Source organism: Aulonocara sp. 'chitande type north' Nkhata Bay, linkage group LG3, assembly GCF_057382095.1.
Source record: "Aulonocara sp. 'chitande type north' Nkhata Bay isolate Kocher_YH1m ecotype deep benthic linkage group LG3, A_spYH_male_GT1.1, whole genome shotgun sequence".
Lineage (NCBI taxonomy): Eukaryota > Metazoa > Chordata > Actinopteri > Cichliformes > Cichlidae > Aulonocara > Aulonocara sp. 'chitande type north' Nkhata Bay.
Genome location: NC_141346.1, coordinates 53,879,157 through 53,897,256, shown reverse-complemented (window position 1 = coordinate 53,897,256; position 18,100 = coordinate 53,879,157). Strand labels below are relative to the sequence as shown.

Sequence of the window (18,100 nt, the reverse complement as noted above, 5' to 3'; positions counted from 1 at the left end):
TCTTATTATGTTTATTGGCTGTAATGACTCAGGCTCAGATGCATAGACACACTGCCACAAGGTTATTGGCGGAGAATGTGCATGTGAAAGAGACAAATTCAGAGGATTCCTTCCTCTGCTTTTTTCTTTACTTTTGTTCCTGCTCTCATGTGACTCTTGATTGCTCTTTTCTTGTCAGCTGAATAGCTTAGCAGCCTTGGAGAGTTGCTGTTGATGTAAATAATGCCATTTGGCAGACACATCACATTTGGAACTAGCAAATGTTCATTCAGACTGATTTATACTGAGTTTAATGTTCCTGTCGGTACTAATTTACACTCTCTGCTTGCCATTGTTGCTGCTTTGTCAAAGAGCTACATTGTACTATGTTATACTTAATTTAAACTAATTGCATCAGCATTCTGTGCTGGTAATTGTTCCATTTCTTCTTGGAACAGTAATGTACCGATTTCATATTACTGTTTGGATCACTTTCATCACACACGGTTTGGCAGAGTTTGGTTGGAGAGGAGTGTTTGAGAGCGCACTGGGGCAGTTCTGCAGTACTCTGAGAGTCATTTGCAGATTAACAATTAAACTTTTCTACCAAGACAGTTGAAGACAAAATGATGAAGATGTTTAATATGTTGAATATGAAGCCTTTTTCTCATATTGTGTATTTGTGAAAAGGTTAAGCCATTAAGGAGAGTACAGCTCCGCATGAGGAAATGGCAACTTCCTCAATTCACTAACGCTCATGATGTCAGCAGGGTCATCTTAAGTTAGGGCCTCTGTCCAACGGGGTCCAAAAGGTTTTTAGTTTTGCCATCTCTTCTGAAAAATCAGAGCTTTCAGAGAGATTTGCAACAATATTTTTTCAGTTGAGACACTGGTTGCTACGATACTGAGTATCCACAGAGGTAATGTCAAAATCCTTCTTGAAGTGGGTCTTGCTACTGATTGTTTCTTAACTGGTAGACCTACAGTGAACAAAATGTTCCTCCAAGCATTAACTTCTGCTCACTTGTTGTTCAGCACTTGTACAAACAGTGAAGGAAGTGTGTTGTTGGTTGGGGTCCACTGGGACAGTAATGAGCACAGTGTTGTACTGACTGCTTATGAACTCTGAATGACGAATCGTCGCCAGCAGCTTGCTGTGCACTTGGAATTTTTAGCACCTTGTCAAAATGTTGTACTCCAGTTGCAAACAGTTGAAATTGCACACCCCACCACATTATATTCACCTTACATATACTTGACAAAAAACAGTGTTTTGAAATGTTTCCAGTGTTTTTCGGACAGATACTGTCTTTCAGTGCCTCGTTAATGTTTTTCTTTCCTTTTATGTGCTTTTCAGTTTTAGACCTGCCTTTGTGCCAAGACACACAGGACTTTGATGACAAGGCTCTCCACCCCAACCCTGCGCTCTGGAGCCCCAAAACACGCCGCCTGGAGGTCAGCGTCATTCCTCGGCCCCGCCCATCTCCCATCCGCCCCCGCATCGACCCTTGGAGCTTTATCTCAGCAGGTGGTGGAAACTCAGGTGGTGGGCGCAGCCCACACCGCTCAGAAAGCAACTTACTGAGCTATCAGCCGTCACCCACCAACCCCTTCACCAACTGTGACCCTTTCCCCTCTCCTGACTGCGACCCCTTTGCCCTCAAGGCTGATCCGTCAAGTGGTTCGGATGGTGCCTCACCCTTTGACCCCTTCTCAGCTCCCTTTCCCACATCGCGTTCTGCCCCATGTTCTGCCAACGGCTCTCCCACGCTGCCCTCGTTCCGTATAGCACCCATTAACTCAGCTGACTCGGCCCTTATTGACTTTGGCTGCGGGGCCTGCAACAAGCCTCTGGATGGCACCAAAGAGAGGGCTCACCCCCGCAGGATACTGGGGCTCAAGCCATTCAAGTCCCCGACGCAACTCAAAGACGACAGGTTCTGAATCCAGCCTTGCCCCGACAAGGGGTTTATTCTCAATGATATGAGCCTGGATTTGATTGCAGGAGCACAGTCCAGGACCGTTTCCACTACTATGTCCTACTTCGGAACAAGGATTCGGATGTTATATAAAAAATAAAAAAAAACATGCACACTCATGACTCAACCTACCAAGGGAGGTTTTCCCCTTTGGGAGCACCAATCATCACAGGTCTTATTTATACACCAGCCTGCTGCTTTGGAAACCAGAAAGCCAGTGAAAGGTGGTACAATGAATTGTGGGATAGCTGCCTGTGAACCAATAGCTGGTGCCCATTTCATTCTCTCTCTTTTTTCCTCTGTTTCTCTATCCCTTTGAAGGAGCAGGATACAGATCACTAGCCCCATCTTCAGATTCTATCAGACTGCTCATATCAACTGCTTTCATCTCCCCTTACCTTTGAAGCATTGTGACAATGCAGAGGTGGATAAGGCGACTTGCACAGCTTCATCTGCCTCTACCTCTCTGCAGACTGAACGCCTTCAGGACAATGGAAAATTGGAGTGCCTTATTTCGTGAAGTGTTTTTAATATATATCTTTTCAAGGCTCTTTGAATGGTTAATCTGGTGTGTAGGGAAGATGCTACGAATCTGGCTTAAATTTGCAAATCAGCTTAGCATTGCAGTGTAAGAAAAATATCGTCTGCATGTATGTCTAGACTCATTGTTCAAGGAAAGCTTACTGTTTTTTTTTTTAAACTGCGTCTGCGTGTTGCATTATGGGAGAAAGCACTCTGAGTGGATACTAGGTCGCTCAAGAAATCCGAGATGAAACCGTGACCCAGGCATTCCACTTGGAAGCAGATAACATTCCAGTCACATTCTGTGGGAAATGCCAGGAATTGGCAGATTCATTCAGGCTGGCAGGCGACACAGCACAGGAAACAAGACAGGGGTGCCCTCCGCATTCCCGTCATATGCCAAAGAATGCCACTGTGACTGTGTAAGTCCTGGGACGAAGGCTGTTTGCAAATGCATTGTTTTTACCTCCTCAAAGTGCCAGAACAGAACAACACAGAGCAAACTGACACAATCACACATGGTATTTGAACATATGGTTCTCAGATTTTGTTAGAAATACTGTCTAATCACCGCCACCTATAAGAGGTTCAACAAAGTACTTTAAAAGTGTTTTAAAGTACTTTACAAAAAAAGTCTGCTTAATTTGTAGGCGTTATCAGTCTCACAACCCATGATTCTGAGTTTCTTCATGTACCAAAATTTAATGTCTGAGTAAATATGAGCCAGATGCTTCATTTTCCCCCCTCCCTAGAGAGTTACATGTGAAGATTGAAACCATCCTTATTATCATTCATTCGCAAAGCAGATTGCTTAACATGGAACAATATGGAAAAGTTAGTCCAAGGAAAACATTCCAGAGATCTGTGAAGGCCACACAAAAAGCATTTTCTGTTTTATCCCTCTGCAGTGACGTCTGGTCACTCAGTGGTTGTTAACCTACCAGCTGATGACTTAAGAAGAACTTGGTGCTTTTCCAGTCGAATTTAATGCTGATTGACACTTAAAGTTCTAGATGGACTTGTTACCTTTGACAGGAGCAATTTTGTTTTTGCTTAGTTTACCTGGCTTCATGGATTCCACACTGAAATGAAAGTGCTACTGATGTTCTCATCTAACTCTCCAGAATGTCTGCTAAAGTTTCTTGATCGGCAATGTCCAATATTCCCTGGCTCAGCAGATGTTTTTAGCGTTGTGAGAACAGCAGCGTCCCTCCAATTTAATGGTTTTTGTTTTGGTAAAAAAACAAAAACAAAAAAAATAACAGGAATACAGGGAGAACCTCACTGTACAGATGTGGCAACATGTTTTTAGCCTCAGCACACCAGAATGCACTACAGCAATAACTTTCTCATGGTTCATTATCATTACATTACATTCTACACCTATCAGCCACAACATTAAAGCCTCAGAGAGGGAAAGTGAATAAGACTGACAATATTTTTAAATTGCTATTTTCTGCTGTAAAATGTGTGGATTTTTTTGACACGTATCACCTGCCTTAGCATTGTTTCAGACCAAGAACCCTCTTCTCAAAAATCGAAGGCTCTGATTTGGACTCGGATCAAAACCCGCATTAGCAAAATGGACCGCAACAATCCTGAACAACCCACCAGCCCCAAACGATCCACTGCTAACTTCCCAGCGCATGCAAACGTGCATGTTTCTGCATGCACTCTTGAAAGCAATCGGAAGCACTACCCAGTATTAGGTGGTTTTAATGTTGTGGTATATAAGTGTACATGCTAAATGTAACATGTTCACACTTTCTCAGGGATTAGTTTATTTTCTAAAATCATCCCGAGGAATGTAGTGGTGTGAGACAGGTTGTGGGAAAATTGCAGCAACAAAATAGCTCCAGACTACCAATGCACAACAGCTTTTGAGGGTGTGTTTTTGCTTTTTTTAAATTGACAGTCAGCTCAAGCACTGGTTCAACATAACTAAACCAGTGCAGGGGAAGCACTTGAGAGACCCACCTACCTAGCACAAACTCTGAGCCTGTTAACGATGGCTTTACTCTAACATTTCAAGTACAAATGCTGATTCGCTTCATCGCTGTCACCGTGTCATTGGAGGACAATAACAGCTTTGTTCTGTCGAAGAGTGAAAACCTTGTCTCCAAAGGGAAAAGCTTTGTGATTAGCCTAATAATCCCACTGACGTACAGAGGAAGCTGATAGTGATAATTAGCCTCTCGATAAGAGCAGGGAGCATAACAAAGCGCTGAGATATTTGGTTAATTAATTTGCCCCGACATTAGAAAAATGCCCCGCATATCGAGTTGCGCCCCGCTCCGGCTTATGTGTAGATTTAAGCTGCGCACTATCACATGCATAAAGTTTCAAAGACAGGTTGAGCCGCCTTTTCTGTCTTCCATTTCTTTGTCTCTCTGTTGCCACTGGCTACAGCTCCTGACCGGACTTCATCTTCGCTGTCAAAGCTCAATTTTTTTTATTTTTTGCATCTTAACCCCTGAGGTGATTTGGGAGATAGTTCTGCTCCTTTCATTTTGTTCTGCCTTCACTGCTTTCGTATCTGGAAAGTTTTTCTTGCGGGCAGTTTTGTCCTGACAGCAGAGCGTTCAGTTCAGTCACAGCCAGGTTTCTATGCAGCTAGAAGAGATGGCATTTGTTCTAGGACAGAGTCCATTTGCAGGAGAGTGCTCATTTTACCAAGGCATTATGGTTTGAAATTGAAAGGTGTATTGTCTTCTTCTTTGGCCCAATAACGTGTACGTGTGTCCTCTACTGTGTATACCAGCTATAGCCAGCTTGTAAAGATCTCATTTTTAATTCTTTGAATGTGCTAGCTGCTAACGTGTGGGTGTCTTCTATACTATATTTGATAGCAGATTTTTTTAGATTGAGTGAACAGCCTCCTGTCACAGAGATGTGGCAAAATGCACAAGTGCACATTTTAACTCTTCTGCGATTTGAAATTAGATGGAGGTAGTCATATCAGGAATTTTAAAAAAGGAAAAAGGGAAATAAGACCTAGTTCAGAACGCTGCCTACTGTCACGCCTCCGCACATCTGGCAACTGCTGCGGAAAGTGGGCGTAAATGTCAAATTGTCTGATTAGGAAATAAAAAGAAAATAGTCGTACCAACCCATTGGATTATGAATCGGTTAAGAAGGATATGAGTGCTGTTAGACAAGGTGACAAAGGCTTCTTTTAAATCCTTGAGCCTGATTTTAACGAGGCTGCAGTTTGTCATGTAGATGACTGTGTAGTTGGTATGTACCTGGAGGGTTACAAAGTTCCACTGCAGTGAACACTCGAGTAAAAGCGATTACATACAGACCACCACCATTCCAAATCTGACATGTTTACCCAAGCAGTGTTTGACAGCGTGCTTGTCGTGATGTCAACCTGTTCTCCAATTGAACAACTCACCTGCCACCACCTGGACGTGGACATGAGTATAGAAAATAGTTTATCCTTCGGCAGCGTTCCCCACCTTTCTCCGCTCTCTTGTCCTCCCCACCGACATTTTAAAGACATGACAAGTGACGAGTTATTGCCTTGTCTGTTCACGTCGACACGCAATGTCACGACAGCTATCTTCTGATAGTAATTACACTTGGGTAGCTGTTATTGTCAACAGATGCTCTGCGAGCCCCCACACTATAAAAAAAAGAAAAGCATGAAGGAAATCGAGATGATTGAAACGTCTGGCAGGTTATTTCTGTCATAAATTGTCCGTGTGTGAAGTATCCACTTCAACCTGCCAGTCACGTCATGTCTGCACGTTCTCTGGGAGCCAGACTTTAATTTTCTCTCAGCCCCGATGGTGACAAGAACAATTTGGCCTTCTCCATCAAGTGTGTGTGTGTACAGTGACATAAAATATTATTTTCAATAACTGCAGTGCTTTACACAAATGATTACATTATTACCTGGGACACAATGTTTTTACTCCTGCTCGTAATTTCTCGAGGTGGTTAGAAGCCTTTGTGGTAATGAATTATTTAGGCTGCAATTGGATTGTTATTCATAGACAAAATACTCCTACTTCAGTTCATAATGTGTAATCTGAAAGATGTACAGTCAGCTCGCTGAGGGGATAAAAGGGACACATTTTAGGAAGCCTTTTGTGGACAAAGACATCCGATTCTCGGTTTTGGCTGTCAGATTTAGAAACCAGAGCTGCCATTTATCTGCTGGAGCTGACAGCCAGCACTCCAATACTAAAGTCTTGATGAGTTGATTGTGATGCTCTGCGCTTTCAGGCATCGCCCCATCCGTCATTGCAAATCACTGCCCCGAGTACAAACTGACAGGGAGAAAGGAACTGAAATCTCTAAAGGCGAGCCCTATATCTGGCCACCAGTGAGCTGCTTTGAGCCGCTCGGTGGCAGCGAGCAGACGAGAGTCTATGATCTTCATTCAGAGTTCAAGCTCAGACCATTACCCCTAATCATTGAATGGCAACTGGCTATTACATGAATGAAATCTAATGAGATGGCACCGTGGAGAACCCCTAAGGCCCTGACCCTCATCAAGCCAAGAGGCCACCTGTGAGTGGTGGTGTTGTTTTAAAATTTTAAAGGTGAAAAATCAGAGCCATTAACCAGATTAAAAAAAGAAAACAAAACCCTTTGTGAAAGAGGAACAGTAGAATGTGCTGTTTTTGTGTTTGTTCAGGTTACACTTGCACTCACAGGTTTAATTTGGCTGCTTTGTGAGCAGCAGATGTGTTTACATGCATACTTATTATCTGATTTACCTTGATTAAACCATTGATTCAGCTGTAGCAGTAATCATGCAAAGACTTCCATGGGACTAATGCTATTCAGGGAGACCGAGACACCTGTAATAGCTTTATAAATAATAGTGCCAGGTGCTAATATATTTGTCATCTTTAAGGCAAAATTAGGAAACCAGAAAATCCCTAAATTAGTTATAGTCAAATATATTGTGCAAGAGGTTATAAAGTAAAAAAGTAAAACCACTAAAAAGCACTTGATAAAATGATCTGGCAAACCTTAACATATTGCAGAAATGACAGAAGTGATTAAACTCGAGTTTGAAAAGAAATAAAAGTGCTTTTTTGTGTTTGTTGCTCCTGCTCAGCTCGGAAAAAACAAAAAGCTGCTGAAATGATTAATTTCTGAATGTAAGTTATTTTACTTTTTAATTTTCAATAGTTTTATCTGCTCAGTCTTCATTTTGATAAGACTGTGAGCTCAGCTAGGTGGAGCCTGATAACACAGATGGTTAAACAAACTAAATAGCAGCCTATTTAGCCGTCAGTAGCTAATAGCTAATGCTAACCTTTGGCATGAAGCAAATCACCCAAGCAGTCTGCGGAATAAACTCTCTTTTTTGGTCACTCTTTAGGACATATTAACTGATATTGTCTTTACTTGTGTTCCTTCTTTTTGTCTTTTTATAACTAGTGTGTGACAGTGAGGGAAATGCTGAGTGTTATTAATGCACTTTGTTCTAGTTAAAGTAAGAAAGCTAAATGGAGAATATGGGAGCTTTGTTTTGTTTTGTTTTCTGGCATGAAAAAGAAACTCATTTAACAGTCTGAAGGCTTGAATTGAAATGATTACGTACAGTGGCAGAGAACACTGTTTGACTTGAAGAAAGTCAGGAAGTCCAGTGAAGAATTGCTGCAGCTGCGGTTAAAGTATGTTTTCTCTCCTTCATGGTTACCAGGCAAATTGGAGAATGGTTCAATAAGGCCGGATGGAAAAAAACTACGGCTGAACGTGTGTTGTATTTGCTTTATTGATGAAATTTTACCTTGGCAGGTCAGTAGAGCACACTCTGAAACAACAAAATAGATGGCCTGCCATTTCAGCGGCTTTCACTCCATTTACCTTTGCTGCTTTTGCTTGTTTGTGTTCAATTAAGTGGATGTTACAAATATGCCTGATTTTCACCCTTGTTTAGTTGTCCCCCAGCTAGCTGTCAGTGACAGACACGCATTATTGCTCAATCTGGCTCATATTAAATTGAAACACCTGCCTGGGCCTTTGTTTGGCCTTAATAGGCCGAGACAGAATGATCAAATATGATCTTTCATCAACTGTACTGGTGTGGCACATCCCAATAGGGACGGGAACAAAAGCTGTGTCTGTGACAGGCGCCGCCCGGTGTGTAAGCTAACGCTCAGGCTCTGAAACTGTGAATATTATTCCTAATTCTTTTTAGCCTGTGCATCCAAGGTCACCATCTGCTGTCCCTTTTTCAGTAACAACAAAAAGCCAGTGAATAGGAGAAATGAAAGAAAGACCAGTTCATGTTCAAGACCTCAGTGATGGCTCCTGGAGAAAGCTGCCGCTCAGTGCAGAAAGTAAACACAGACTTTATCTATGAGGTTATAAAGTCCAAGGCCCACATACTCATGCCTTCCCTCTACTCAACAGCAAACAACAGCCCTGCGGTTGTGATTGTTGTTCCGTCTTGCTATTGACACACAATTACCTCGTGATCTTCCTCAGACAGGAGCCGCGCAACCTGTAAATTATGCTTCTGTGCTGCTTGTGAGTTGGTTAAGTAAACAGCCCCTCTTAAATATAGAAAGTGTGAATTGATTTATGGCCTTCTCTGTAACATTTGCTGATATTTTTGGGATCTTTCTTAGTCATGTGATCTCTTACTGTATATCTGGATTCATGGGGGTAGTCCTACAGGTAAAGCCCCTTAAATGTCACCTTTTCCCCATCATGCATTCATTAAGGACAGCTAAGCATAAATCATTTCAAGATGCGCAGTACCGTGAATGTTAAAGTTGAGCACTAGCTAGAGGTGATATCAACTGATGGGTCGAGTCGGTTCCAGTGAACTGATGTTTGCTCACGGATGTTTGCAGGTTTAGCAGAGCACTGACACGTTTAGTGACAAAGACGTCTTCATTTTTAAAAAAATCAATATTAACGGATATATAGGTGACTAAACTGGCGAGGCTTAACCTGATTAACGTCTCCTTAGACAGATATAAGACGGTAAAGTCTTTTACTAAGGCTCGAGGGTATTTAACAGTAGGTGGTCTCTTTCAAGTGCTCATGGTTGGGCTTAAATGGCTGAACTCTAAACGATCCAGAGAGGCAATTTGAAACGGTTTGGATGGTACAAATCCCCATGACTCAGTGGTCAAATCTCTCCCACTCACAGCTTCACAGTACTGTGAAAAAGACTTTGCATTCTGACAGTTTCCTGCCAGCCAGCTGAGGACATTGACAAAATATATATATATATATATATATATATATATATATATATATATATATATATATATATATATATATATATATATATATATATATATATATAAAAATTATATAGGGGGGTTAATGTGGATATTTATAAATGGCCATCTTTTTACACACTGGATTAAAACTATTTCATTCTCAAGATGGTCAGGGACACAGTCCACGTTAGGATGATGGATTGATTGCTTCATATGAACAAAGCATTTTCTAGGTTTTCACTGGAGTATTTAAGATGTATGGGTGCTTCACATGAGACAGATCAATGTTACGTTCCCGTTCACCAAGTTGGCCAAATCTGCACGAAACTGATTTTTCTGCAAGCCCTAGTACTTTGTCTGTGTTACTGAAAAGCCTTGAGAAATGTGCCTGTTAGAGCTCGATTTCCTTTTCCTTATGTACATTGCAGCAAAATCTTACACTTAAATTGCAGCCGAATGTCCCCTTGGGGCACCCATACTGAATTTTTATGTGCATAAAACTGCTAGATGGAGAGGAAATGTTTGTAAGTACCTTAAGGTAGCAGACAAGCTCAACCACCTCTCTGCCTTTGTATCTATTTGCTATTTTTGTAATTGGATTAATTTCCATGTCTATTGTGTGTTTTATTACAACCTAGGCGATGTGATAACACAACTGTTGCATTGCCCTGGCAGTCATTTTTACATCTCTCTCAAAACTCTCTGCTCCTGCGAGTTAGAGGTTTTGCAGTCCTTGGGCTTTGAAAATTCATTCTTGTTGCATTTTTGTGAAATCTCGCACTGGGCTGGGCCTAATCAACTGTTTTTATTGTGCACAAGAGGATTATTTCTGTATACAGTTATGTGAAAATGTTTTTATTTCTCTTGACTATTAAAATGGGTTTTAACCTGTGGAGAAAAACAAAGGAAAAAAAGCTCAAAAAGACATAAGACCAAATAAAATGTAACACTCGTGATGTGTTTGTGGTGTTTTTCATGTCAAAGGACAGACAAAGAGAACTTGATGAGAGAAAAACATGATTGTTGTTCAGACATCCAGGTGAAATCGTGGACGATGTTTGAACTTGAGTGATTTTTCTTGTGCAATTATATTTGGTGTTCTTTCTCTTCACTGCCTGGATGCCATTTAGGAGTGTTTGAACCTTTCTTTCCTCTAGCTCTTTGTGAACAAAGAAGAATAGTAAAAAACCTGGTGACAGGCGCGCACACTTATAATCTTAAATGATCAGTAATGGTGTGTGATGGCAACCAGATCTGTAGTGTCACATTTAAATCACGTGGTTAGCCAGAAGGACGAGGTTCAAGGCAGAAACAGAAAATACCAAAATAATTTTCTAGTGAATCTTTTCTTCTTTGCGCCACCTTTCATTGCTATACTTTACTTCCAATGAGTTTTCAGTTTTTAACAGTAGCTCTCCTGGCTTTCTGGAGATTTTAAATAAATAAATTTTATATTTAGGCTTTAAAAAAAGATTTACTAGTAACCTGTCACCAAAACACATAATTTGTTACCATTTTTGTTGACTCTAAAAACAAATGCTACAAAGGAAACAGTCTGACAGGCATAAAACTGTATTTTTGTGCAGACAAGTTGACTTTGAAAGATTTGAGGCAAAAAAGTTGAGGAAACCCAACTTTTTTGGGGGCCAAAAAAGAAGTTAAAGGCTTAAAACCTCCAGCAGATGATTGCTATCGAAAAGCCAAGTCTTTAAGAAAGAAAATCTAGAAAAGATGTGACACAGGACCTCAGACACGGATCCGTTTATCCATCCACTGTTTGCCAAAACTTCATTAGAAATGGTCTTGGCAGAAAGGCGACTGTCAAAAAGCTATTCTTGAGGAATGGCTAAGGTATCCCAAATGACTCAGCAACTGCACTGAAAATCACTGGCAACAGATATTATGGAGTGATTAATTGTCAATATGGACAAAGGAAGTACAACAGCAAGTGTGTGCAGCCATCTGTAAAACGTTGGAGGCTCTGCTATGGTTTGGGGGTTGCATTTTTCAGCCATGGTGTTGATGATCTCGCAGAAAATTCTGGAATTATGAATGCAGGAAAGTGCAGGAAGATTTCGATCCGTGATGCAGACCATATGGAAAGCATCTGATCATCAGCAGCTTCATATTTCAGCATGGCAATAATCTCAAATACACAGTCAATTCAGTAAAAACACGCCTGGATCAGGAAACAAACATCCAAATACACACATTGACCTCATTAGAACTGTACTGTACTGTTTTTGCCATATACACTGTATTTCTTTTACACATTCCAGTAAATCCCTGCACCTATTTCCTATTTTCCTGGCAACAAGACTTTTGGACAGCAGCCATCAGGAGCTGGCACAGTGTGGTCATAATAAGCCAGACATGGTCAGGAACAATACTCAGGTAGGCTGTATGTAAATAATCCTCACTTGGAAAATAACCCCCATGTCATTACACAACCACCACCAGCCTCAACTGTCAATTAGCAGAGTTGAGGCTACAGCTGTCCGTGTTAGGATACATGCCAGTCAAAGCAGACGTGACCCCATACTTTATCCAGGTATCCAGGCTGTAAATGTGCTTTTTAATGCTGTAAAGTTGGGTGCTTTAACGTGGAAGACTGCCATGGACAGCTGTACGGACAACACGGACTCAACTCTGCTACCAGACGGCGTGGAATTTAAACTCTCCATTGTGTTTTTGTTGTCGGTGCCCTTTGGTGTCATAGCATTCATTGTTGAGGTTCAATACCACCTATGCTCTGACTGTCACCTAGATAGTTACTAAGTTACATGAAGTTAAGTTGCTTTACATTTAAAAATATTACTGTCAGAGCATCACTAAAGTCAAACAGGTTCATCCCCTGTGGACAATGAATCTCTGCATGAACTTTGGTTCCACATAGTTGCAGATATATTTCACTGAGGAATAAAGTTGTGGACAAACCTGGTAAAATCTTTCAGGTTAGAAAATGTCCATTCTTGGGTTTGGGCAAAATAATGCCAATCCTGGCCCAGAAACAGAAGGAAATATTCTGGTTTTACAAAGTCACAATAGGGTGAGGACAGCACAGGTTAGTGTGTGTATATGTTTTCCTAAACAACACAAATTTTGGGCTAATCATGCACTTTTTTCTGCCTTTTATAGCATGTGATGTGCCATGTGACATAAAGACAAAATGGATATGCATAATGAGAGTGTTTCTGATGTTTTTGACCTCAAGTAAAACTATTTTTAGAACTCTATGGCCTCTAATCTAATCTTTTTTTATTGGTTATGATGGTGAAGGTCAAGCCTAATACGGGCCTAGCGAAGCTATTCATCATTTTGTCAGGGGATGTTCATGGACTCAGGGACTCTTAATAGTATTTGCAAAGCTGCAGGTGTGTTTATGTGCACAGACTGCAGCAAGTCTTTGTCAGATATACGTCCTTGTTTGTGTTAAAATGTCAGGAATTGAAAAGGGCTGTGAGGAGATTATAACCAATTCAACATAGCAGCAAGTGTACACTGCCAACTTCAAATATCAGATGTCTCCTGAGAGAGGTCATCATCTCCAATATGAATCTGTTTGAAGAGAGCGGGAGGAGCGGCATTGGGTGGTTGACAGGTTGGGTGGATGGACATGGTGAGATGGGCCGCCCTTTATGACGACTCTCTCACTTCTCATCAAGACTGTCAGTCAACTGAAAAACAGAGAGAATGTAGAATCAGCATCAGCGAGGACATGACAGAGAAACTCTGCAATGGCTGACCCTCCTCTATCCCGGCGCAAGTCTCCAAGGCTCTTGTTGCCATGGACACTGTGAGTGAGAGTTTGTAAAGTGCATTGGTGTGGCTCTGCTATCCCTTTCCACTTCTTTATACACACACACACACACACACACACACACACACGTATATGTATACACAAATAAAACATAATGGAACATTTAATAAAAACATGCAGTAATGTATTCTGTATTTTTTCCGGCCTCTTTGCAAAGCAGAGCTGTGCTTCCAAACAATTTCATATTTACAGCAGACACTGAGCAGCATAATCATCAAGACTTAATTCATTCATTTATTGCTTAATATGTCCAATATTGATTTGCCTCTTAACCCCAGTCAGGTTTCTGCTCTCCATCATCTCTCAAGGGAAACATCGACTTTTTCATCAGCTAAATAATATCTAAAAATATTGGCTGACAGACGGGCGGATGACAGATGCACTTACGATAGGATAAAATAATAAATGTTGTTTATGCATTAACCATCATTAACCCTAATTCTAACCCATGTTTTGTGAGTCACATGCCGCAGGTTGCTGACCTCTGACCTTACCTATGCATGTCAGCCAACTGATCTGAATCCAGGACCTTCTTGCTATGAGGTGCCAGTGTTAACCACTGCATCATTTTAATTATCATAGTCTAAAATTTCAAATACAATTTATTCTTCAATTCAGTTCAGGTCAGTTCAGTTTAATTTTATTTATATAACAGAAACCACAACAGCAGTTGTTTCAAAGCACTTTATATTGTAAGATCGAGAGCCTAATAGGAGAATTGTACAGAGAAAACAGAGAAACCTCCAATAATCAGATGACCCCCCCATGATCAAGCACTTTGGTGACTGTGGGAAGAAAAAACTCCCTCTTAACAGGAAGAAATCTCCAGCAGAACCAAGCTCAGGGAGGCACAGTCATCTGCTGCGACTGTTTGGATGTGAGGGGAGAAAAACAATACAAAGACAAGCTGTGGAAGTGAGCCAGAGATGAATAATAGCCAAATTAAAAGCAGAGTGGTGTATCAACACATAGTGAGCGAAAAAAGGTGCGTGAAATAGAGCGTCCAACAGCCTAGACTTATTGGAGCATAATTAAGGGAGGATTCAAGGTCACACTCAACGGTTATATAGAAAGTTGCATCTGAGCAAGCAACAAAGACTTTTGGAACAATATTCAGCACCACGTTTGGTGAAACCCAAACACAGCATCCGTGCAAACATCTCATACCAGCTGTCTAGCACGGTTGTGGACCGATGATGTCTTGGACTTATTTTGGATCCACAGGACCCGAACACATCACAGTCAGGCATGAAGTCCTCTGTCCAAAGTATTCTAGAGTCAAGTGTGAGTCCATCTAAGCAGGACTGAATAGAGTCCTAAAGAAACTTTCTTTTTCATATCACTTCTTGTTTTGTTGCCCCCGTGTGGTCAAAAATGTAATAATGCAGCTCTATTTTTTCTGCCTCCTATTAACCATTCAAACTCTTCATAAAAAAGAAATAAACAAAATATTCTAATATGAATTATACATGAAACAGTCACGTGCCTGTGTCAGCTCCTCTGTATGTTCAGTATAAAACTGTTAACTTTCTGTTTTTCTCTTTAGAGCTCCAAGCATCCCTTTCAGCATCATCCAGATGCCAGCCCCAGCTGGGTGTCAGATGTTGTAATTTTTCAATTCTGTAATCAAATCAGTCTCCCACTATTCAGGGTCTCCTATTTCCCCAAAAGAAAATGTCTTATCAGCGTTAATGAACAGTGGGAATGAACTTCTCTCTGTCTCTCTCTGCTCAGCTGTCTTTGAAGTGAAACTATTCGGTCTGGCAGTGAAGCAAAATAAAATAAAAAGAAACAAACCCTGATGTTTCCACAAGAGCCGATTGAACGTGATTCTGCTGCTTGAAGGAGTGAAGATGAGTGTTTCAGATGTTCATTACTCCATGAAGCTGGAGCGATGATAATTATTTTGTGCACTTTTATCTCTCTCCATCAGAGCACTGTCAGCTCGATAACTATTCATTATCTGTCGCAAATCGATTAGACACGAGGCAAACAAAAGAGGAATGGTTACATTTAGCCCGGGGTTGTGCTAAATCATTCCACCCATAGCAAATGAAGAAAACTTTTATTAATATCAGTACATTTATGCAGCTATAAAAATGTTGATGATACATTGAATGCTCGTATCTCTGAATTAATATCTTCTGACCTTCATCTTCACCAAGATGTGTAAAGAACAGATGGACGGTTGTAGCTATGGCAATAGGACATTTTTTAAATGAAAGCAGCTACTTGATGTCAAGCAAATCCAGTCATTACGTAGTAATACTATTTAGAAATGAGCTGAAGGCCATCTTGTCTATTAAATGTACCGAGAGAGTAAACGTGCTCTCAACAGAAAGGAGATTTCTGCACAGATTTCAATGAAGTCACACGAACAAACAGGAAATTCAGCAGCATGTCGTTCGCAATTGCAGTCTCGCAATATTCTTTTTTTTTTTTTTTTTTTTTTTTTTTTTTTTTAAATGACATCAGAAACAGCAGTATGCGACATTACGTGATGGCAGAGCTTCAGTTCATCCTTTGTCTTTTTTTTTTTTTTTTTTTTTTTTTTAATAAATAGGACAGGGGGAATGAATGAGAGAAAGAGGGGGAGAGAAAGAAAGAAAACCAAAGGGGAGAAGAGACGGTGAGAAGGGGGGGGGAAGAGAGAGAAAAAAAAAAAAAAGAACTCCTGGGTCACCTGTATGGAGAAAAAAAAACAAACAAACAAAAAAAACAAACAGAGGAGACAGCAAACAACAAAGAGTAACATAATAATAGAGAAAACAAAGCACCATCACAATAAACTAGCTAGTCATAGATATCAATATTTACTAAATAATAAACGATATTGTGCAGCACGCAAGATAGACAGCGCACAGTGTGCTTTGAGGCAGCAGCCAAGAAAGCTTTAGTCCGCGTCTGTGAATACCCATGTGTGCATACCTGTGTGGATCAGCATGCTTGCATTCCAAAGGTTTCTCCATGTAATGATCTGCTAGGGAGTGTGGGGGGGGCCACAGCCCCGTCCTCCAGGGTGTGAAGCGGGTATGGAGGAGATCAAAACTCCAGACATCCAGAGGCCCCCAGAACACAAGAGACCATGGAAGACCAACAGAGGGGCAGCCGCACCACTGTTCCAGTAAGAGCTGAGGAGAGTCCCAGATGAGGGCTCGCCCAGCAGCCGCGGAGCAGAAGTCAGGGGGAGTTGCAGTGACGCGTCCGTGAGCTCCGCCGGCCCCCAGCTGCGCCTGAGTGACCGAGCCCCAGGCCGAGAGGCCGGGGGCACCCCACCTCCAAAGGGGCCCGAGCGAGCCCCAGGCCCCAGACCCCGACAAGCGGCCGCCAAGGAGTGAGCCGGTGTGTACCCGGACGCCCACCCCCAGACACAAAGAACCACCAACACACCGACACCTGAGGGAGTCCGCCACCGGCAGGGGAAGTGGTGGTGGGTGGAGATAGGCCTCCAAACCTTGGAGGGCCTGAGGTGTCCCCAGAGAGGTGGCGTCTGATACCCAACCTGACATATAGACACAGACATACAGGCACACACAGACACAAACATCCATTCCCACCCTCATGCTCTCATATGCACTTACTCCACACTCAACCAACGTGGAGACAGACATAAAGAGACGCTGTACACACAATCACACTCCCCAAGCGTACTCTACAAACCGGGTCTAGGTACCCTTGCCCCTGGAGGGGGGAATTGCACCCAGACCCAGGTGGTGTTACCCTTTTCCCTGCGGTGGGGAGAGGCAGACCACCCCGACTCCGCAGCAGCAGGGAGGCCCCACACCCCAGACCGCAGTCGGACGGCCAACTCCTCCTACTAGCCCTCCCGCTCCAGCAGGCCGCAGAGAACGGGGGTGGGAGAAGACTCCAAACCTCCCTCCACCCGCTCATTGTAGTGTTGATGCATATGTGTTCTAAGGTGCAATTAAAACCCAGGAGGGCATGGAGCTACCTGCCAAGGAGCAGCAGGTAAGCGCATAGTCCCTCCTGCTAGCCCTCAATGACTAAGTGTATTTAAAATTGAGAGGTGGGCAACGACGTCAGGGGTGAGGTATACACCCTGATGGTGATTTGGACTCCGTGATTGTGCCCACCCCCAAGATCCTATATGTATGTGTAATGAGAGTGTGAATAATGTGAATGTCTAAGTTGTGTAAGTCTCGCAATATTCTGCACGTACAAACATCTGCTGTCACAGAGTCCACAGAGAGACAGCCATTGAACAAAAGTGCTCCTGGATTTATCCCAGCGAACACTGCCATGAGCCAAAGCTGAACATTTGGCAAAGAAAAATGACGTTGTTATCAGAGTAAGAAGAAACTATGGATTTCTGTCCAAACTCATTCAGGCAGAAAAGTGTGAGGCGGGGGGGAGAATGAAGGTTTGGAGCTGTTTTGAAACTGAGCAACCAATGACCAAAATAAAGCAGTAAATCCTGAAGGAACATCGGAAGATAAGAAAAATAAAGCAAGTTGTGAGGAGAGACGTGCCATGGCCTCTGCCCTAGGACCCCCAAATCCACTCATTCAATTGAAGAACAATTTTATTTATATAGCGCCAAATCCCAACAACAGTTGCCTCAAGTCCCTTTATAT

The 18,100-nt window shown here is 42.0% G+C and overlaps 1 protein-coding gene across 2 annotated transcripts in view; it reads left to right on the top strand.

The window, feature by feature from the left end:
* LOC147336201 (mitogen-activated protein kinase kinase kinase 11) overlaps window positions 1–7,579 on the top strand; it is a 50,207-nt gene extending 42,628 nt beyond the window's left edge. Inside the window, exons 10-11 of one of the 2 annotated variants that reach the window (XR_015128217.1) lie at window positions 1,337–2,182; window positions 2,280–7,579. Coding sequence is in view for 1 of the 2 variants with exons in the window: in XM_086285256.1 (XP_086141382.1) it covers window positions 1,337–1,923 (587 nt within the window). In the remaining variant the exon portion in view is untranslated. Of the gene's footprint in view, window positions 1–1,336 lie in introns of both variants that reach the window. The other variant, XM_086285256.1, reaches the window with a different exon arrangement.
* Window positions 7,580–18,100: the final 10,521 nt, after the last annotated feature.